The sequence below is a fragment of the Phalacrocorax aristotelis genome, chromosome 1, assembly GCF_949628215.1.
Source record: "Phalacrocorax aristotelis chromosome 1, bGulAri2.1, whole genome shotgun sequence".
Lineage (NCBI taxonomy): Eukaryota > Metazoa > Chordata > Aves > Suliformes > Phalacrocoracidae > Phalacrocorax > Phalacrocorax aristotelis.
This window is the reverse complement of record NC_134276.1, coordinates 113,913,198-113,935,987: the sequence shown is the minus strand read 5'-3', so window position 1 is coordinate 113,935,987 and position 22,790 is coordinate 113,913,198. Positions and strand designations below refer to the sequence as shown.

At 37.6% G+C, this 22,790-nt stretch overlaps 1 protein-coding gene across 3 annotated transcripts in view; it reads left to right on the top strand.

Annotated features, from left to right (window-relative positions):
* Nucleotides 1-22,790, top strand: part of GBE1 (1,4-alpha-glucan branching enzyme 1) — a 176,263-nt gene that overhangs the window by 90,782 nt on the left and 62,691 nt on the right. For all 3 annotated transcript variants that reach the window (XM_075102255.1, XM_075102234.1, XM_075102244.1), the window contains 4 exons: nt 13,046-13,161; nt 13,425-13,552; nt 17,607-17,705; nt 19,799-19,909. In XM_075102255.1, the coding sequence (XP_074958356.1) occupies nt 13,046-13,161; nt 13,425-13,552; nt 17,607-17,705; nt 19,799-19,909 (454 nt within the window). The remainder of the gene's footprint in view (nt 1-13,045; nt 13,162-13,424; nt 13,553-17,606; nt 17,706-19,798; nt 19,910-22,790) is intronic.

Genomic DNA, 22,790 nt, shown 5'->3' with positions numbered 1-22,790 from the left:
AGCAATGACAAGTGCAAGGTCCTGCACCTGTGCTGGGGCAGCCTCCACTGTCAGTACAGGCTGGGGGATGAAGGGGTTGAGAAGGACCGTGGGGACGCTGGTGGATGAAAAATGAGACATGAACGGGCAATGTACGCTCACAGCCCAGAAAGCCAACGGTATCCTGGGCTGCATCAAAAGAAATGTGGCCAGCAGGTCAAGGGAGGTGATTCCCCCTACCTACTCCACTCTGGTGAGAGCCCGCATGGAGTAGGGCATCTAGCTCTGGGCTCTCCAGCACAAGACAGACATGGACTTGTTGGAGCGGGTCCAGAGGAGGGCCACGCAGATGATCCGAGGGCTGGAGCACCTCTCCTGTGAGGAAAGGCTGAGAGAGTTGGGGTTGTTCAGCCTGGAGAAGAGAAGGCTGCGGTGAGACCTTATTGCGGCCTTCCAGTATGTAAAGGAGGCTTATGAAGAAGATGGGGACAGGCTTTTTAGTAAGGCCGGTGGCGACAGGATGAGGAGCAACGGTCGTAAACTGAAAGATGGTAGAACTAGGCTGGATGTAAGGAAGAAACTTGTTGTGATGAGTGGTGAGGCACTGGAGCAGGTTGCCCAGGCAAGTTGTGGATACCCCATCCCTGGAAGTGTTTAAGGCCAGGTTGGACGGGGCTTGGAGCAACCTGGTCTAGTGGAATGTGTCTCTGCTCATGGCACTGGGGTTGGAATTAGAGGATCTTTAAGGCCCCTTCCAACCCAAAACATTCTATGATTCTGTGATTAATATACAAGTTCTAATGCGCTAATTGGGTATCTTTCAGCAATATAAGTTGATTTTAAAACTGTCAAAGGATACTGTTGCCTTGTGAGTTTCCACTTTTGTGTTGACTTAAAAAAGGTAAATACTGTACTGGAAGCTGTTTAGGGTGTGGAGGAGTGTTTTGTTTTTAAACAGTTTTCCAAATAAGCTGTAGACAGTAGTATATGTTTTTTGTAATTGATATCTAATATAAAGACATTGATTATTCTAACTGAATATTTTCAAGATACTTTCTGAGGTTTCCACTGTCGCAGTTTAATTTCATGGATTGGTGGGGGTACAAATGAATACATTTTGGCACAATATCTTTCCCACATGTCTTTGGTGGAACTTACAAATCTGGTGGCTATAGAAGGATAGTGGATATGTTAAAATATCTTCAAATTGAAAAAGGTTTTTAAGTAAGTGCTTAATTTTCTAAGAATAGAGTCATAGATAAAGCAAAGTATATCTAGTATATCTGTGAATCAATACAAAAATCACACTGTAGCTATTTTTGCCAGAGACAGTTCAAATAATCTTGCTACATATTATATACTCACAAAGTTACTGTAACAATCTATTATAAATGTGCTTATTGTGTTAACCTTCATGAAATACAAATTATGTAGCTGAAATGATAGTATCTAGTAAGAAATTGTGACCAAAAAATGAAGTGTCTTTGACGATAAACTTGTTTTTCAGTTCTCTTACATGAAAAAGTGTTTGAGGCATGCAGAAAGCAGTACATTTGCAAGTCCTCAACTTTGTTGGCACAGTGTAAGATGAACTAATATCTTTCTTTAATTACCTTCCTGAAGAATGTAACTTTAAAAGCCACAGCAAGATCAGACATACTGCACTGTGCTTAAGAATGGAGTCCTATTTAATATGAGCCCTGTAATGATCTGTGCTGTTTTGTGCAAATGCAACAGCTTTGCATTTTCTACTTGCTGAAAGATGCATGCTGATGCATGTGTAAATCGGTTTTGCCAGATGGCTGCATACCTCTACAGTCGTTTCCTGAATCTTGTACTAAGGATGATATAAGACAATCTTAAGGCTCTCTGAGCCTTCCACTGGAAATCTCCTTTTCTGTGAAGGTAACAATTGATGGTACAAACTTTTCTGCCCTTCATGCCAACATCTGTCACGTAACTGAGCAGTCTTGTCCAGTGGTGCTGAGAGGGACATTTTGGACTGTATCCAGAGCGGTTGTTTACGCTGAAGATAACAATCTGGAAGTGTGAGAGGAAGCAATCTAAGCTTTGTATTAGCTGATATTAGTATAAAGAGGGAACTTTCTTTTCCCCACTTCCCTAGGGGAGGAAATCAGTAAATTGCTATTCAGGACATGGAGTCAGTATGTTGGAAGCCTCCTGTAAAGTCTGTGCTGGATGATGACTGGTAATTAATGATGCTACCCATCTTAAAATTTTCTTCTCTTTTTACAGTTTTGTCATTGCTACCAACCGTCTAGTTGGAAGAAGGGGAGGATAGACTTTTGGTCAGTAAAATACAGGACAGCAAGTGAGACTTCAGGGGTCCAGTGTGCCAGTCTCTGAGAGACTAAAGTAAAAGGATATTCAGATAATGTCATCTTCTAATTAGAAGTCCTAGAATGGTAAAATGCAAGAGTTGCCCCATTTTCAGGTTTCTCTATGTGTTAATAACTATCCCTTATGAAGCTGGTTTTGCTATGTTAAAATAAAAGAAGTAGCTGGCAGTTCATTGATTGAGGATTAATGTTTTTGTTTTGGATCATCAAGGTAATTACCTATTTAAAAAGAGTAATCTGTAATAGCATATGGACACCAAACGGTAGATTGATAAGGTTTTGTTAGTGTGTTCCTGATGTATGTGAACTTGAGTCGTCTTGTTACCACAGTAGCAGCTATGGTTCGCTGTCATCTGCACTCAGAAAAGGCTTCTCAATCATCAGTGCACTTAACTTTTGGAAAACCAGATATTTGAAGATACACTTATATTAATGCTGGAATTTTCTCAGGGGCAGAGGTCTGCTGCTCTTGCTTCGATTTCTTTAATGCTTTTCCTCAAGAGCTTTCAAAATGTTCTTTTTTAATGAAGAACTTCATTTCTTTGCTTCTTAAACTCCTGTTGCAATTCATTAGTGTTAGAAAAACCAAAACTTCCACCTGAATTCAAATAAAACAATCTATTTTCATCTGAAGGTACAGGCATAATACTAATGCTTTAAGTATTTTTTGTGCGTGTTTGTTTTTAGATTGGCATTCTTACACTTTCCGTTACCCCTAGCAAAGAGAAAGGCTACTGCATTGTCAGCTGTAGCTTTGGTTTCTCCATGTCTGAGGGAGGGAGTGTGTTCGAAGTCTTACCTTGACTTGGGTGGAGGTCACAGCAGCATTTCTCAGCTGTAGCTGAACTGTGTGGTTACAGGAGATGTTGTTTGGTTCTTCAGACAGAAAGCTGGGAGCAGTTGGTCAGGTATGAAACACCAAGGGAAAGGCAGTGAACCGGACACTTCTTCAGTGTCCCTTTAAAGTCACTTCTATAAGTCTCAATTTAGGAACCAGTATTTTAAAGTAATAAATGAAATTAAGTTTATAGAAAACACTGTTTTAGTAAGATAATTTTGAGAAAGTAGAGCTTAAAAAATGTTAATAATTTGCCAGATATTTAATGTTTTGTCACGGCTAACTGAATGAATTGATTGAGAATAGAATTTTGGTTTCCTATATAGGGAATATAAGAAGGGAAAGAAAACTGTTTCCCGTTGTTATGAGAGTAAAGCATTTTAAGTTTTCTCAAAGATATTTTTTTTCATTAGTGTATAATTTACTTGTGTAGAACATGAGTGGTACAAGTGCTAACGTTACCCAAATTGTAGCTGAAACCCATGTAGGCTCTATCAGCACTGTGAGGCGTTCTGTAATTTTATTTTTGAGACACTCTCTATTTTAAAATGTGTGTGTCCTGGAGGCTCTGTTAAAACTGCAGGTAATTGTCTTCAGTACTTATATTTTTATTTTGGTTTTTGTATTTACTTAAGGAAGCCTCTGAGCAAAAAAGCATGAAAAATATTAAATTTCATTACAGTAAGTACATATTTTCTTTGCCTCCAAGGCTGCTCTTATATTCACATTTTGCAGGGCATAACCTTTACCTGAGTTATTGCTTCAATTTTTATGGCAAATAACTGAATGCTTTATTTTATATTCTTTAGTTTGTTCTTATTAGGTTTAGGTAGGACTAGCTTGAAATATTTAAGTCTAGGACACTGATGTGTAATAGATACAATAAACCTATATATAGTCCATAGTTCATCTGAGGATAAAATTTGTCTTTTTGTGCAAATGGCATTTCAGTGAAGTCACGTGAATATATTAATAAACATGTTTAATTCATTGGCAAAATACATTAGAGATAGTTAATGCAGAATTAACCTGGTAAATTAAAATTATTGATCTTTTAAACATTGATCAAACTTCTAAGCTCTTGAAAACTAAGAATTTCAGAAGAGAAAATGACTTGCTGAGCCATGCGTTAGAATCTTACCTTCTGCTGGGTTGAGCCCAGATCTGATACTCACCAAAGAAAACTTGCCTTTTTGTGTGCAAAGCTTCTTAACAGTTTTCAGATAGCTGTAACTCATTCTTGGTGTGTGCATGTGTCTGTGTGTATGGTGGGTATAGCTTTTCTGATCTGGAATGAGATGGGCAGTCAGTCAGTGTTCAGTGCTTGGAGTGGAGTTTGCACAGTGCATGACTGAGGCTGCTCTTATGCACGTTCACTAGTGCTTGAGATGAATCAGCTGCCAAGGACACGGAGCAGTGCGTCCCCGGGGTCAGTTACAGTGACTTTGGGAGAACCTGCAAGAAGAAGAAATGTTAACCTTCTATCTTCCCCCGTCCCCGACCCCCCTACCCCCTCCCACGCCCGACAAAATGCTAGACTGTCCATCGCTGTTTACCTAGCACGTGTTCAGTCACCATAATTTTAACTGTGTATTGTATCATCTGTGTCAATAGCTCCTGAAGGACCTTACAGTGTAGTGCTGCTTTGTGCCGATAAATGAAGTAGAATTTTGAGGGAAAGAAATTAAAAATTTTCTTGGGGACCTCAGAACTACTGCTTGTATTTGAATGAAGGATGTGCCTTGTTCTAAGAAATCTTTCCATAAATAATTACTGAACATGAATCAAGTCTAAGAAATGCATATTGCTATTATATTGTTTACAGCATGGTGAATGGAAGTGCTTTCTCCTTCTATAACACTGAATTTATGGGGATCAGGATTAATGCTTCCAGAAGGGTATAGCACTCTATAGCACTGGTATGGCACTCTAGAACTCTAATTTTAACCAAAATGGAAAATCCACTGCATCTTCAGAGCTGCTGTTCTTGTTTACTCTTAAAAGAAAAAATGAAAAGCTGTAGTTAAATGAAATATTTTTAACTACAGTTAAACCAATAAAACTATGGTTATTTTATTTTTATATCTTAGTTTTTAGTAATTTATATTTATTCACTTTTTGTTCTCAGAATATCAAGTTATAGCTTGATTATTAGATGTCATGAAATACATGATTCAATAATCAGTGTTCTGCTTATTAGAATTTTTACAAAAGTAATATATATTATGTATTTGTCAGTGCCTTCTGCAGAATCAGAGTTTTGCCTATGAAAAGGGCAGTATAGAAATAATTGTGCAATCCTGGATGCAATTAATTTACCAGTATTAACTTTATGGTTGCCTGGTAGAAAGTGGTATGATTTAGTTTGTGAAAGGACTTCAGATCTTCACTGAACAAATGCTTCCAAGTTTGAAAATAATCCTTCTTTCGCCTTGACTTCTCATGACTTTTTCATAATACTACTTAAATAATTAAGGACCGTTTTCTTGAAGACTGGCCTTGAAATTCTGAAATACTTTTGAGCTTTTCCATTTTAATTCAAGGAATGGGATGTTAATGCTTAAGCAGAGATGTCTTCTGCAGCAAGTATTGATAAAAGTATCCGTTATTTTTAACTCGTACAGGAAACTTGTAGTCTTTCAGTGACTTACTTGATATAGTCTTGTAATAATGTAATATCATTGGCATTCTAATTATGATGGCATAAATAAATCCTCGATTTCTGTGGCTAAGAATAAAACCTTCTTCCTGAGTTTGTATGTGCCTAGGTTACATGTTTGCTATTCATTTGGTCTTACAACTGCAAGATTCCGGTGTTTCTCCAGCACAGACTCCTAAATAATGGAAGGTCTGAACTGCCCCTTATTTCTTACTGCTCATGGCAGTGAGGCACTAGTCATCTATTGGATTTTATTTTTAGCATTTTTACCTCTTATACAGTCCACCTTAAAGGAATAACATCCTATAAAAATACAGAAAGTAATTTTTTTCCCATCAGCCCTTTTCAAAGATCTGTATCCTTCTGTAAAAATGCTCAAAACAGCTGAGAACAAGTGGCTGTAGTGAAAGGTCTTTCATTCCTACAGCTATCAGTCTTTCATCTTAATTTGATATAATTCTTTCTATGAGTGAGAGGCATTTAGTAGTTCTGAGAAGTACGTGCCTGAAAACTGTTGTGTTCAAGATGACCTAATACCATCCTGGAATCTGGAAAGATAGAACCTTGACTTCCCTAAAAACACGTCTGGCTTACCCACATCTGCTAATGTTTGCATCTACCTTCTCCTGTCTATTTTCCAGTTTCTTAGAAAGCTGTGAGATTGTTTACCCTAATCTCAAGCCATTTGGAAACTTCACTCTTCTGGACATCAACTGTGTAACGGCAACTGCTCGAGTCGGGAAGGCTGCTTAAGCAGTTCATCAGAAGTTCAGCTCCTATTGGGAAAACTGGTATCAGTGACCATTACTAGCTTTAAGCACCCTTTTTGTTGAAAAGAGCAAAGCAAAAAGCCCTGGACTTCTCTTTTGCTGTGCAGAGGGATCTGTACTTCCCAGTGGAAATTGCTGTCTGGCTTAGTGATGCCATTCACTACATGTCTTAAGGTTTCATAGACATCAGTGTGAACAAGTGCTGGGTTTTGCTGCCACCACTGCTCTCCTCACAGCTGGTAGACTTAATGTTGGGGTTGATACTCAAATACCTGATGAGAAACAGAGTGAGAGGAACTGTTAACCGGTCATATCCACTTTATGCGACATTTCGTCACCTCACTGTGAGAAGATAAATTAAGAATGACATGTCTTCCTTTGCTTTAAGTCATGAGGGCTTATTCGCTTTTTTCGCTGTCTCTTTGGCTAGCAAAACATTCCTGAGGGCCACAGTACTGTCTGTGAATAAAGGAAACTTTGGAAGTTTTTCACAGTCAGAAGACCGTGCTGAGAGCCCATCCTAATTACTGATCTAGTGTTTCAGACTTTCATAATAAGGACTGCATCCCCATCTGGCCTCAGGGTAGGCTGTGTATTTCAGACCAGTTTAGAGCACTTGCTGTGTTCTGGTGCAGTCCTCTGCTCGTCTTTGAAATTCAGTAGGAGGGTGATTATTTGGGACAGATGCAGATAGGTTAACGTTTGGCAAGTCAGGTAATGTCGTGCTGCTTCAGAGGGATGTTGTCCTGAGGTTAAGGTTTGGTGTGCCTTTTTAGTACTCAGCTTTGCTTATCTTTTCTGATTTCAGACATGTAACGTTCTTTATTTGTTCACTTCCTTGTAGTTCAGATTCCTTCATGTGTCCTTAATGTAGGTCTTTCTTCCTCTTTGTTCCGTGGTTGGGTCCCAAGAGCTTGCAATGTCAATCAAGATTTCCTAAGTGAGGACTTTTCGTTAGTTGTAAGGAGAGTTGGCAAGAAATTTTTAGACTAAACTATCTAATTGGTGATTGAAACATTTTTAATGTTTTTGGTGTCATACTGGACCTTAAGGAAAGATAAATCTGGAGATCAGTAATGCACTGTTACTTGTGTTATTTAATGCTTTTTTTTTTATTTGAAATGTCATTTAAAAGATAAAGCTGCTTTGCAGACCAAGGATCAAAGGTTACAAATCTTTTGTTTGGCACTATCAACATCTTTGCTGTAAATAAATTGTCTACTTTCAGTGTTACGAATTCTATACAGGTAGCAAAGCAAGCATCTAATCAAGTGAAAAAAAGATTGTGGTATGGATTCATTTCTCTTTAAAACAAACAGAACCTCACAATGCAGAGAACAGAGGTAAAGTGATAAGCAATTGATTGTAAGCAGTAAGTGGGGAAGGAGAAGACAGTGGGGTAGTAATTAAGATATTTGATAAATTTTGAGAAAAAAACCTCAGGGAGCTAGTTCTAAAGCTAATATTTATTTTAAATTCAGAGGCTTCAGGGGAAAAAAGTGGCTCTCTTTATCATTGATACAGCTGAAAGAGACATAGATAAATCTTCTTTAATGATCCAAGCTCCCTGTTAAGGAAGTTTTGAGCCAGCAGTGGTGGGAGACTTAGAGAATTAGGAACTATCCTCATTAGCTTGCCCAAGAAAGTGTGCAGTAACGTCTTTCCAAGATGTGTGAATAAAGATCTACGGCTATTGCAAGTGTCAATTTCAAGCCTCATCCATGTACAAGATTGTGATGAACAAGAAGTAGAGACATTACAACTTATGCATCTAACCTGTAGGTCTCTGTGAGACATCACATCACCTTCACAGTGCAGCGGCTTGAACTGTTTGACCAAAGGGATCGTGACCACGCTTGATTGTCTTTTGGATTCGTTGCTTATAGTGGGGATGTTAAGAACTCAATTTCATCACATTAACTTATTTTAATAATATCCAAAATACTGTGGCACACTGAAGAATAGTTCAAGAATGCTGCAAGAATGTTGCAGCTATTCTGAAAACTTTTAGCAGCTAAATTCTCTTGCAACTGGAAGTTGGAGTATGGAGAGGACTCTGTCCTCAGGGTTTTTGTCAGTTGTCTTTTGTTTAATTTTAAATAATGTTAAAAATTCAGTGCATGTTAAATTGAAAGATTTAGTCTGCTGTAACTTCTCACCTACTGATATATGTGCCACTACTATTAATTAATATTACTTGTTTTCAGAATAAGTTTTTTCCTTAAAAGTTAATTTGTGCCCGAATATTAACTTTGAAATGTGAGTAAGCTTAACACTGCTGAAATAGAACGGCTTGTTTCTGTTCTGGCTGAACAGGACACAGTCATGCAATGCACCTTCAGAAATCCTAGGTCGAGAAAAAGTAGCACTCTACACCAGTGCCTGTGGTTGTTACTGTGGGGGAAAAAAGTTAATTACCTGCTCTGTCTCTTCTTGGTATTGATACAGGGGCAGTGGCATGTTGCTGCTGACCCCTTCTGCTCACAGATTATCATGTGCCCCAGGAGGATAGCTCTCTGGTTTGTTGTCTGCACGGTTCACTCTGGAGGCATAGTGCAGCTTGGATCACCAAGCAAAGCTCTTTTCATCTGTTAACAACTGTATCATGTTCTGTTGACCGAGATGTGTATGTTCCCATAGAATGCCGTTAGGTATAATTATGAGTGCAGGTATCAAGGGCAGTCCAGCAGTGCGAGTCAGGTTTGTCTCGTGGCTAAAAAGTGGGCACCTGCTGCACTGCTTCGACTTCTCAATCCCTTATGGCTAGAGGTGGCTTGGGGTCTTGGCAACAGTATTACCTAGAGAACAGTGAGGAATTCCTTCTCCGTGTAATGGAGAAATGGAGGAATTACTCCTCCATGACGGAGGTTGAAATACAGAGAGTTTATTCTTTTTTGTTGTTTTCCAAATAGGATAAAACTGGTTACCGTTTTGTATCACTGATCAAACAAAGTGCGTCTACATAACAGGCAAACTGGTGCATGCTGGTTAACAGCAGTGAAAAAAGAACATCTCTGTATCAAAGCTGGATAATTAGTTCATAAAATAACTTGACCGGATTCACTGAAAGTTAGCATTATCAGACTGAGTGCCACTTTCTGTATGTTTAGCAATCCATTGGTGGAATTTAAGCCAGTCAGTTTTTCAAATGTTTGGGGATAATTCGAAAAGCAATATTTTAGCAATTCGATGCTACTATGTGTTAAGTTAATTAAGCACAGAATTGAAAACAGGTAAATCATCATAAAAGTCTAGATTCTTATAAGGTCAGCAGTTCCACTCATTTTCTGTAATGCATAATTATAAATGCAGTTCCTGAATGTCAACATTAATATGGTTCAAGAATTGCAGCTTCAAACTCTTTTAGGTACAGCCAATATTATATTTTGTCCATAGTGACAAAATTAACTGGTTTAAATGCATTACTTGCTTGCATCTAAATATTTGATGTTTGCTGGGGACTGGAATTTAGAGTTCTTATGGTGAGTCATTATTTTGCTTTTTTATTAGTACAGGAGGAAAAAAAGTAAATAATGAGTGTGACTTGTAAGCAATTTCACAGATTTTCTGCTGACCTAGTATAGGAAAGTTTTTAAATTTCTCATCACCTTCTGAAACCAGGTCATCTAGCTAGATATGCTCATTTCACTTTTTCAGCTGAGAAATTGGTTCTTAATGTGTGAGTTATTGGCCCCAAGGGGGAGAAAAAAAACCAGCAAGACTTCTCTGCAAAGACCTTCTTTGTTTTGAATGACGTCCGAGTGAATTCTGAATTACTTGAAATTTCTTACGTTGTAAATAATTCTGTTCCTTAATAATAATGCAGCATATATTTTCCTCTCTTAGATCATGCATGCAATGAAAGAACTTTCTCAATTTAATGGTATGCAAAATGTGAGATATAATTTAAGATGTGGCTTTTGCCCAAAAGACATTACATTTTTAATAAATGCTATCCTGTTTCCATATCTGTCTGTAAAATTACGAGATTGTACTACTTTTAGAAAAGCTCCTGAGTTATTGCTTATATGGTGGATGTATTTCAAGTATGCTATGATTTTGGCCTCCACCGGCATTCTGCAAGGTTATTTGTTACTTCTGTCAATTTCTATTTCTAATGCTGCTGCTCCCATAAACAGAGAGACTTGGATGAAATCAGGAACCTCTGTATGGTTTGTGTGATTTGCATGTTTCAGAAAAGCCTCTTGTTCTGGCTCGTGTTTTGGATCTGTGCACTTATCTCTCTGAAAGTCAATATGGTCACTAGTATTTGATGTCCTTCCGAGAAACTGAATTTTTCCAAGTTTAGACTAGAATCAGAGTTAATGTGTGTGTTTGTTTATTTACAGTCTTCTCTCCCATGTGCAATCAGATGGTTGGAAAACATCTGCTGCTCCTACTCAGGTTTTTGATCTCAACAATTTGATAACTAATCTTTTGATGCAACAAATTCATCTTGTTTGTTCTTATCTGTAGTCAATTCTTCATGTAAAAGTCATTACAATTTATTTTCATACTGGTTCTCCATCTTTTTCCAAAGATCAATCTTCAGTGCCAACAATGGTGGCAAAAATTACATTCGTTATCCATTTTGGGACTCTCTGTATGTTTTACAAATGTACAAATCCTCTTCACCATCTTAAGAACTTTAAGGTTATAAAGTCAAGCAGTCCCGTAATGAAGAGAAATAACTTTTAAGTCTGGCTGGTGCTTGTAGGAATTAATCTACTCTTTGTACATGCATTATCTTAATTCTGCGTGAGATGGTATTTTTATTGCAACACAGCTACTGCTTTGATTTTGCTCAGTGTTTAGCTTGCAGCAAATAGCTTTCTGTAAATTTGATGCTGGGTAAGGAAAAGGTACAGCAAGCATTTGCACAAAGTTGTATTTTTGTGACAAGCTTGCCGGTTTGTAGGACTTCTGATACCTTTCTATTCCTTTCAATATCAGAGCATTCTCTCTCTATAGTTCATTCATTGCAAATCATCTCACTGAGAAAAAACAAATATATAAAAGGTTCTGTCGACAAGCTCCTGAGATCTTCCTAGTGTAGTGTTATCTTGTGAATTGGATGATTTGGGGCAAGTTGGGGAGAACATGGGGATTGAACAAAAAGTCTTGTCGTGTAACGCATGCCCAGAAAAAGTATTGAACTGAGGCAGTTTGCATTGAACCAATTAGTGTTTCCTAAATTTGGAGAGTTTTTGATTTGGTAATATTTCTGTCTTTGTATGTACAAGTGTATACCTGTGTGCAGTACAGGCAAAGAAAAGGAGAAATATTATAATCTTTTTGAAGTAAATAAATGGCTATTAGGTGGGATCAGGGTTTTACCAGCTTTATAGTACATACACAGAGTCCCCATCTTTTCATGTAATATCACTAACTCCAGACTTAAAGCACCATCTTTATGAAGAAGTTTCTTGGAGGAAGGAAGGAGGTTGGGACATTTGTCAAGATGACTTTATTCCTTGTGTCTTAATCATAACATTGGCAAGCGTTGAAGTCGTGGGCAAAAAAAGTTTCACTACCTCATGTGGTTGGCTGGTTGAGATGGGTGAACTCTTTGGAGCCATAGCTTGCAGGAGATGCACCTGAGGCGGCCCATGCTGAGCGTGGCAGAGAGGGTGGTAGCCCAGAGGGTGAACAGTAGACACAAGAAAGGGGGGTCTTTGAAGCTACTGAGATCAGTGTCCTAGGAGAGGAGGTGATGAATAGTAGGAAAACTGTTCCTGAAACTATTTTGTTCTTCGATACAAAATTTGTTCACAAACACCTTTATGTGCCTACTTGCTTTGGAATCTCTTGATATCACGTCCGTGCTTTGTTTGTGTGTGCATTATACCCCATTCCTGTTGTTCTGAATTTCAAAATATCTCTGCAACTTCCATGAGTTGGTTTTGTCTTTAAATGTGTAAATTTGCAACACAGTAAGTGATTTGGTAATCTACTGGTGACATGAGATTTGTAAATAGTTAGGAGGGGAGGTGGTAGAGAACGACAGTTTTTCAACTTCTATTATGCCTAGAAATTGCTGTAAATCGATAAAATCTTGGGGATTAATAATTTTCTTTCTGTTTCTGTAAGATCTTTTCCCATAGAATATAATCATCTTTAGAGAGGCAAAGTAAAGTACAGTGGAAAGTATGGGTATTAAAATATGCATTCAAATACTAGCCTGTTTAGGTGTCTATTAGATAGTTGACAATTTTTCCTAAACCCCTACCTGCAATTTTAAGATTATGTGGAGTGAAAGACAAAGATTTCAGGAAGACAAACTTTTTAGGAATAAGCTAATGAAAAACAGGAAAGAAGTCCTTAAAATGGTAACATGTCCAGGACAAGTATCTTATATGCAAGTGGGGAACATGGTATAAGGAACTCTAGTTGATCCCAAGGTTTCTAAAGCTTATAAAATATATTCATGTTATTTCAGCTGGGAAGTTTTGAGATTCCTTCTGTCTAATTTGAGAATGTGGATCGAAGACTATCGGTTTGATGGCTTCAGATTTGATGGTGTTACATCTATGTTGTATCACCATCATGGGATTGGTAAGTAATTTAGTCAACTCAAATGTCAGCAGTCCAGTTGCAGCACTGTTGCTGTGGAAATAGTGCTCTAAACTTGACCGAATGCTTCTAAAATTCCAGATCTGCTAATATTTTGATGTGCTGCTATATGGATAGATCTGAAATTCTGAATAAATTTAGTGCTTATAAAATTGTGTTTTGCAAAATATCTGGTTTTGGTTTTGTTTTGTTTTGTTTTTTTAAAAAAAAGTGACTGTGGCCTGTAAAATTTGCTGTCATCTTAGGCACAGGATTCAGCGGAGATTACAACGAATATTTTGGCCTACATGTGGATGAAGATGCCTTGTGTTACCTAATGTTGGCCAACCACATGATTAATTTCTTGCGTCCAGAATGCATAACCATAGCAGAGGTAAGATTAGAATTTGCCATCCTCAACAACGTTAATATCGATTAGTTTGCTTTAGGATGTGAATTTCCTGAGCTGAGAAATATCTATTAGTGTACAGACTTTGCCTTGTAAGGTATCACAATTGGAATATGCACTTTGGGAATTTTGTCTGCTTTAATGGGTTCTTAATTAATGTGGAGATTTCTTTCTTTTTTTCCCCCCTTCATCTCCTTGAACTTGTAATGAGATTTGTTTTTATTAGTTTGTTGCTTTTGCATGATTGCCATTTGTCACTAGCAATTCATAGTACTAAAGATTAACAGCTCTGGTGTGATTTTGTGTATTTTGAATTATATTGGCATAATTGGCAATTCCCCTTCAAATAAGTGCCATAAATTTATAAATGTTGAATGTGTATGCTAATTTAAATTTAGTATTAAGTTTCTCCAGGTTTCTGAGGGAGTAAATAGGATATATTTCTTGAGTTGGTTGAGGTAAATTAAACTTCTTTGACTGAAGAATATTATTGTTGGCACATAGTGCTTTTGATAGTGAAAGACATGCACTTGGGTCACAACAACCCCATGCAACGCTACAGGCTTGGGGAGGAGTGGCTGGAGAGCTGCCTGGAGGAAAAAGACCTGGGGGTGTTGGTTCGCAGCCGCCTGAACATGAGCCAGTGGTGTGCTCAGGCGGCCAAGAAGGCCAACAGCATCCTGGCTTGTATCAGGAATAGTGGGGCCAGCAGGAGCAGGGAGGTGATCGTGCCCCTGTACTTGGCACTGGTGAGGCCGCACCTCGAGTACTGTGTGCACTTTTGGGCCCCTCACTACAAGAAGGACATTGAGGTGCTGGAGCGTGTCCAGAGAAGGGCAATGAAGTTGGTGAAGGGTCTGGAGAGCATGTCTGATGAAGAGAGGTTGAAGAGAGGTTGAAGAGACTGGAGTTGTTTAGTGTGGAGAAGAGGATGCTGAGGGGAGACCTTATCGCTCTCTACAACTACCTGAAAGGAGGTTGTAGCGAGGCGGGGGTCGGTCTCTTCTCACTAGTAACAAGGGATAGGACGAGAGGAAATGGCCTCAAGCTGCGCCAGGGGAAGTTTAGGTTGGACATTAGGAAAAACTTCTTCACCGAAAGGGTTGTCAGGCACTGGAACAGGCTGCCCAAGGAAGTGGTTGAGTCTCCATCCTTGGAGGTATTTAAAAGAAGGGTAGACATGGTGCTTGAGGATATGGTTTAGTGGTGGACTTGGCAGTGATAGGTTAGCGGTTGGACTCGATGATCTTAAGGGTCTCTTCCAACCTTAATGATTCTGTGAGTCTATGATTAAAGTTCTATGAATAGGTATGTTTTCACTGATATTTTCTCTTCATGTAAAAGAGAAAAATCATGTAGACCTTGAGGATTTTTCTGTTATGTTAAAAATTCTTTTTGTTTAAAAGTTGCATCTATCTGATACCATTAGGGACTATATAGATTTCTAATAAAATAATTTGTATTGCTTAAAAGTTCCCTATTTGTCTTCAGAAAACAAAATGCTGCTTAACTTAATTTCTTACTTATGGTGAAGTTTTATATTATAGACAACCACTGCTAAAATCTTAATGGCAAGCTATCAAATACAGCATTTGGGGAGCAATCACTAGTAAACCTGAGATAGTTTCATGGAGCTGTAGGCTTATTTGAAGTGAAATTTGTTAATTTTCTATGTAATCTTAAATTTGTAAGCATTCCTACCAATGACACTCTGAGTTCAGTCTGCTCATATTACTTGGCACAGGAGCGTTTTTTAATAAGATGTCTTCAGTTTCTCTTGCTTGAGTTGAAAACTGCTTCTGTTTCAAAACATCTTTTTTCCTGCCTGGGGGAGTCGCTACATGAAATATGGAATTGATCAATGTGCTGCATGGTTAAAGGAGAATTTCAGAAGGAGAAACTATTAACATAATAGAAAATTACAAAAGGCAATGAAGAATGTCCACTTGCCTGTAATGGTGATGGAATGAGTGTCACATGAGAAAAATGTTTTTGTCTAGCCGTAACTAATATATTACTTATTTAACCTGATAATTTTTACAGCTTTTAAATATTCTTTATATTCACTGTCTTAGTAATTTCTGAGTTTTTAGGTATTATTCTCTATATGCTTATTTTTTATTTTGGCCTTCTAAATAAAGCTGTGATTAAAGTATTGTATAATGAGGAGAAGAAATGTTAAGTAAAATTACATCATGCCTGAAGTATTATAAAAACAAACAGGCAAAAACTCCTGCTGCTATGATTTCTTTTTTTCATATGCAGCTTGTTTCAAACCAAGGTCTGAACAAATGCTTAGGTGTTGGCTGTTTACATCTGGTGGAAAATATACTGAACAAACACGAAAATTTCTTTTTTAGTATTCAGGTAAAATCTGTAGATCTAGATACATAACAATAGTATTAAATTAGGAATTTAACTTCCTCAAAATCTGCTTTTCAAAATTGCGACTAAAGTATATGGGAGCTACTTAAATCTCACTCAGGCCATGTGCAGGTAGGCATCACAGAGAAAGGCCTTTGTTTCAGAGCATCTTGTGCTGAAAGACTTGGAGAGCATTAGTCTGTTTTCATCCTTGCTGACTGATTTAGTAGAGCTATTGAACTTTCTTTTATAAAATCTAAAAGTTTGGAAAGAATTTCTGCTTACTTATTTGGTATTTACAGCATGTGGAACGTGGTTGCAGTTTCTGTGTGATTTAACGCCTGCTGAGTTAAAGGGGGATAATCCCTCCTTTGATGTTCACCCGTCCCAGGATGCTGCTGGCAGTCTCTGCTGCCAGGGCAGGCTCACACTCAGCTTGCTGCCAGCCCAGAGCCCCAGGGCCTTCCCAGCAAAGCTGCTCCCCAGCCTGGCAGTCCCAGCCTGTATGGATGCAGGGGTTAGTCCATCCCAGGGGCAGGATGTGAGTTGCCCGTGCTGAACGTCCTGAGTTTGCTGTTGAATGATTCCTCCAGCCAGTCAGGGTCCCTCTGGATGGCAGCCCTGCCTCCCACCCCCCAGGATGCCATCCATGAGCTTCATGATGGTGTGGTCGGTCTCCTCACGGTCAGGCAGTGAGGGAGGGGCAGTGTGTGCATATGCATGGACGCGTGTATTTGTATAACTTCTAGTGCAAATATCTTTTTCATTAGCCTAATGCGGCATTTGCATTGAAGGCTGGATTGAATCCAGAAAACCAGAATGAGCTTCCTAATTAAGCCCTGGTTCTAGTCAGAATTTAATTCCATAAATTCTCTTGTGTAGATGCAAGAGGTATGTGTTAAAACATAATCATTGTGGTAGAATGGCTTCTCACTGACATAAGTTAATAAAGTTGAGTACTGGTAGATATTTTGCAATTATTGGAGATTTGCATTTTCTATACAGATAACCTAACTTTAGAAAAAGAATGCTATGTGACATAATTGCCCAATAAAATGGTGCAATAAATATTTTAAGAGCTTTGAATTACAAATGTAAGAATGATCAGCCTTCATCAAGATGAAACTGGAAAATTATGCAGTAAGCGCATGTCACTTTCCAGGGCTAGCTGGATCATTAGTTTTGGGTTTGTGCATCCAGGAAAAGAGTAGAGACTGTATTTTAATTCCTTACTGCACTTTATATTCAGGCTTTTATTTTTATGCCATTTTTTATGCAAAATATCAATAAACTAAACAAAGGCTTAATTTGTCTTTTGTTGACTACTTTCTACTTTCTATTGATTACTTGGAGCTCAAGAGAGCTAATTATTTAAAATTCTGCATCTGCTGAGGTCTCTTTCCCGTCAAATATCTACTCTATTAAAATATTTTGTGGTAGAGTATTTGAAAATAAAAGTCATAATGCTTTTCCCTGTAACTTTTGCATTCAAACAGCAAATCTGGGTGTAGTAATCACACACTGATTTTACTCCACCACCGCACCCCCCCCCCCCTTATCCAGGTCAATCTATGAAGCTGTTTACAGAGTGTTTGTATGGATTACTGTATGGTAGAAAATCTGAACTAATACTTGCAATGCTATGCAAATTACATTGTGGATTTTTTTATTTAAGGATGTTTCTGGAATGCCAGCTCTTTGTCGTCCTGTCGCAGAGGGAGGAGGGGGTTTTGATTATCGACTAGCTATGGCTATTCCAGATAAGTGGATAGAGGTGAGAACTTTTTAAAAAATGTTCTGCTCTTCAAAGTGGGACGTTTATCTGTCCATACACAAAACCACTTCTGAATCCTACTGACAAATTTTACTCTCTTCTGTCAATGTCCTATTAAAATAAATTCTGACCAACCTGAGCACAAGTATTAATGGCTGAAACAAGAGCTATAAGATATCATGTAGGTCTCAGAAGATCAGTAAGTTCAGGGGCTATTCTTTTCGTTCTAGCTGATATTTGTTTTCTTCATTCTATACACTTATTTTGTTTGAAATAATCTGTATCTTGCCACAGCTGTAGAATGTGTAGTCTGTACTGAATGTGAACAGGTAGATAATAAATTAACCACATGCATATAAATATTAAAAAAGAAAAACCCCTGAAAATGTCAATGAACCCTACTGAAATTTGGCATAGTTATTGTTTTTGAACGTAGAGCTGAAAGTTTAACCACAGTAAATGTTAAGTGAATTATACAAACACCAGTAATCAGTACGGTGGGGTTACAAAAAGAATAATAAAAATCTGTAAACGCACTCTAAGAACAATAATATCATAATAAACACGGACTATGATAAGGATTTAAACCACCTTTTCATTATTACAGAGAATCAGAAGAAAAGGAATAAAATACTAAATGATCTCAAAAGGCTTCTACTGATGTTTTAGAGAATGTTTTTCAGTTAGAAGGTTGCATCCAAATCCCTCAGGCTATCATGATGATCTGAAAACAATAAATGTTTTAAATGAGCATTAATGCTTCAATAAATGTAGTGAGTAGCTTAAAATAAAAAGCAAATTAACTTATCTTCAGCATCTTTCACTTTTCTAACTAGGAGATGGAGGGCAGATTGAAAAGTTTTCAAACCTTCTTTTCATTCAGAAGATGAATTTACCAGCTTTTCCAACAGGGACAGCGTCATTAAACTTGAGACTGCTTGCTCCCATTTCTCTCCAGCTTTTAAGAACGTACCTGTTAATAGCAAGTTTTTTAGGCAACTTCCTAAAAGCAGTTGTGGACCTGAAGGATCTCCAGGATTCCATGAAGTAATTCTGAGGGGCCTGTAAAAGTAGGTGAAATAAGCTGATTGTCATAACAGTGGCTGTACTAGTTCACGTTAGAGATCGATCTAGTACATAATACGATGCTGCATAGGGACCTGAATATTTTCAGGGACAGAATTTATAGAGTTATTTAAAAAAAAGCTGTTTAGGAGTACATGGCTTAGAACGTTAATGCTGTTGCCTTTTAATCACCTTTATTTTATGTCTGTATATTTATGTATATGTATTTAAGCTGTAGTGACCTATGGAGGGCTATAAAGTTCTATAGAAAAAAGGACTACCATTGAAATTGGACGAAGGAGGAAATATTTTCATATGAGGCAGAAAATTCCTATTGTTGTGATGTAATTTAAATTCCTAAAAATCAGGAGATAGGATGACAAAAAATATTTTAAGGCTTGTTTTGTATTCCAAGCTTTGGCGTTCAGCCTGTGGTTTGGAACTGACCAGGAATTCACAGATCAGGGGACATCCAAGTCCCTGCACTGAGCACCTTCATGTGTATATGAAGTACATCTTATTGCGTACTTCATGGCAAGAGTGTAGTGTTGTCTTGCAGCGATCTGTTTTCTGCCTCACAGCCCAGTGTTTCAGCTGTAGTTGGAAGCTGCCATATGCCAGGGTTACTTGAAATACAGGATGACTTTGAATACCATGTGTAGGTAAGTGTGTGCACCCACGCATTTTTTCCCCAGTTTCTGGTGCAGCGCTCTCTTGAAGCTCCTAGCAATAGCATTGCCCACTGATCAGAGGATTCACGTGGTAGACGGCAAGTCCAATTGTCCGTGCTTATATATGGAAGCACAGGAGAAACAAAATGTTCTAGTTACTATATTTATGTAGTGGAATTCAAAAGAAAGAAATATTTTCAGATTATCAGAGACAGCTCGTTGCTGCAAAGTTGGGAACAGGAGAAGTGAAAGTAATACAATTCATTGAAATTGCTGTGCCAAGATAATGAAGAAAGGTAGTAATGTGTTTTTAGTTAAAACAGAAATGACTTTTCAATGATCTTTTGATTTCTGCAGATAATTAAGGAGCTGAAAGATGAAGACTGGAATATGGGCAATATTGTCTATACATTAACAAACAGACGGTATGATGAAAAGTACATTGCATATGCAGAGAGCCATGATCAGGTATTGTATCTGTTTATATGTAAGCAATTAAAAGATGAGGTTTAGAGGCTTAGTGAGATTTTGTTTTTTAAAAATTGAGCCAAGAGTTGAGAAGGATAGGCAACAATTTCAGAGATATAGTAGACCTGGACTACTGCTCTTTTACTGTGTTTTCTTGTGTGGTTTTTTTTTTGTTTGTGGGTTTTTGTGTGGTGGTTTGTTTTTTTTGATCCTTCTTTTTAATAAAGGAATTCTGCATGGGGTGGATGGATGTTATTTTTCAGTTTTGTGTTGTGGGTTGGTTTTTTTTAAGAAATTAGTCCATCTTCTTGTTTTGCCAGCCTGTCATAGGACACAGGAAGGCATATAATCCATATTTTTGATAATCTGGCTTCCATAAAGTAAGCTGGAGCAGTATTTATGATAAGCATGAACAATTAGCAAATTTGTTCACTGAATCAATGTTCACAATTGTTGTACTCCCTTCAAGAAAATGCTTCTTCTCTGAAAGGATTGCAAACACTAATCCTCTTTAGAGATCTAAATGAAATATTTTTTAACAGTTTGATTCAAAACACAGCAATTGTAATGATTCTGTATACAGAAAAATTAAAAAGTAATTATGAGTTTGGATAACTCTCATCCCCCACAATCTTTTGTAATGGTTGTTTCTGAAGAACCAGAAAGTGCATTGGTTCAGAGTTTTAAAATTAGGAACTTTAGAAAATATAATTTATTTTCTAATAAAAGATTTAAGTAATAACCTACCTTCAACTTTCCTCTACATAATAGAGGTTGACATTCTATTTCCTATACCTTTAAAAGTCTAAAGAAGCGTCCAAAATGAGACCTATGTTTTATTTTAAAAAGTCAGCTCTGAGTTTATCAGTTTCCTTTGGTGTACCGATTTACGTTCTTATCTCAGACTGTTACACAGTGTTCACTTAAGGCACAAGAGAAGAGTCCCAGTCCCGATAAAGAACTTCAGGTATTACTTGGAAATGCACATAATTCAGCAATTGTTTGCTCTTATAAAGGCTGATTCTTCATCCTCAAGCATGACGTGTAACATTACTGTTGCTGTTCTTTTATTTCATGTTGGATTTTATCAATTGAGTTGTTTTGCATATCACTATATATTTTTGTTTTGGAATCTCATACTTGGAAGATGATCTATTTGTTTTAAACTTTATAAAAGCTAGCTATGATGATTGCACATGGACACCAGGATGATACATGAAAAGCAGGACAGAGAAACAAAATGGGGGTGTAGATAAAATACAGTGTGGAGATACTTGGTGATGCACATGAAGTGCTGAAAATTCGAGTTTTTTTATATGTAATAATGGGCTATGAGCTGACTGTTGCCAGTCAGAATGCAGAGCCTCGTGGTTATAGGTGTATGAAAATAGCAACTCAGTGCTAGTAGCTCTCAAAAAAGCAGATACAGAACTTGGAATTATGGATGGAATGGAGAGCAAAGAGTGAAATCAGTATGCCACTGTAGTCTTTCATGGTTTGTGTGCACCTTGAATGTTGAAGGCAGATTTGGTACTGTTATCTCAAAGGATATACAGCATAACCGGAAAAAATGCTGTGAGAGAGTTTGTAAGAAAAATAGCAGGTGTGGATTGGTTTTCATAAGAAGAAAACTAAATAGACTAAGACTTCAGGGTAGAAAAGAGATCATTGAAGGGGGAAGGATAACGGTTTATAAAATCATGACTGGCATAGAAAACATGAATAGGGAACGCTTGCCTTCTCTTCTAATGGAAAGCTTAAGGGACATTAAATGACACTAATAAATGCCAAATTCTGAGTCCAGAAAAGAGTTGTTCCTTGCAGCTGTTCATTGCAGTCTTCAGTCTTGCCATTGTTGCATAGGAATTTCTTTAAAGTTTTTTTGTGTTTTTTTTTTTTATTTATTTATTTGAGGTAATCATCTATATATGCTGTTATGTTGTTAGTTGGAAAACTAAAGGATGATGATGCTTTTAAGCGAGACCTATTTACAGCTCCTCTGTCTCTCTGGAATCTAGTGAGTTTTTATGCTAGAGTATAAAATGAGAATTGGGCTAGTTGAGCAGAAATCAGCTATTTACATAAAAATGTTCCGAAATGTTTCAACTACCTGCATGCTAATGTGTTAGAATAATCCTTGTTACATAGTATTTGTGTGGCCTTTCTCAATTAACAGTAGATGCTAGAAAGTTAGTAATCCAGTCACTGTTTTTAGACAGAATTACTAGTTTGTTTTTCTCTCTTGTGTGAAATCACAGAAACCCAGTAACATTCTTGACTGCATATAAATGAACATTTCATATTCACCCTGCATCTCTGAATCAGGAGTTGTTGTTAATAGCTCTTTACTTTTACATCCCAGGAACTTTGAGATGTTTGCTTTCTTATTTTTGGGGTTTTTTTTCTGTAAAAATTCCAAAATGGTAGGTCACTTGTGACTTATTGAGTTGACGCTAACATTACACATTTAGTATCTGTAGTTAAGAAGGCTCTCAGAAGTAATTGTGCAGTTCGATCCCATCAGGTGAAATCTAATAGCACAACAGGAGTTAGACAGCTATTAGTTTATTGATGATACACTCGCACTCCCTTTGGTGGGGGGAGCTCCAGTAAATGCGTGGAGGGTTGCATGGGGAAAATAGATGGTCAGGTCTGGCATCCAGTCGAGGCTCAGCAAAAGAATGTCCCTGCCTCAGTTTACATACTTTCTGGTTTTGGCAGTAGGTTATATATATCACGACCACATGATTTACACATCACACAATACAATGACCTGATGATCATCGGCAGTGACAGGATGTTTTCTTTGTGAACAGGGATTAGGTCGTGCACAGTGAATCATGTCCTTGACTCTTTGACAATCTTCCAAGTCTTCCCTTTA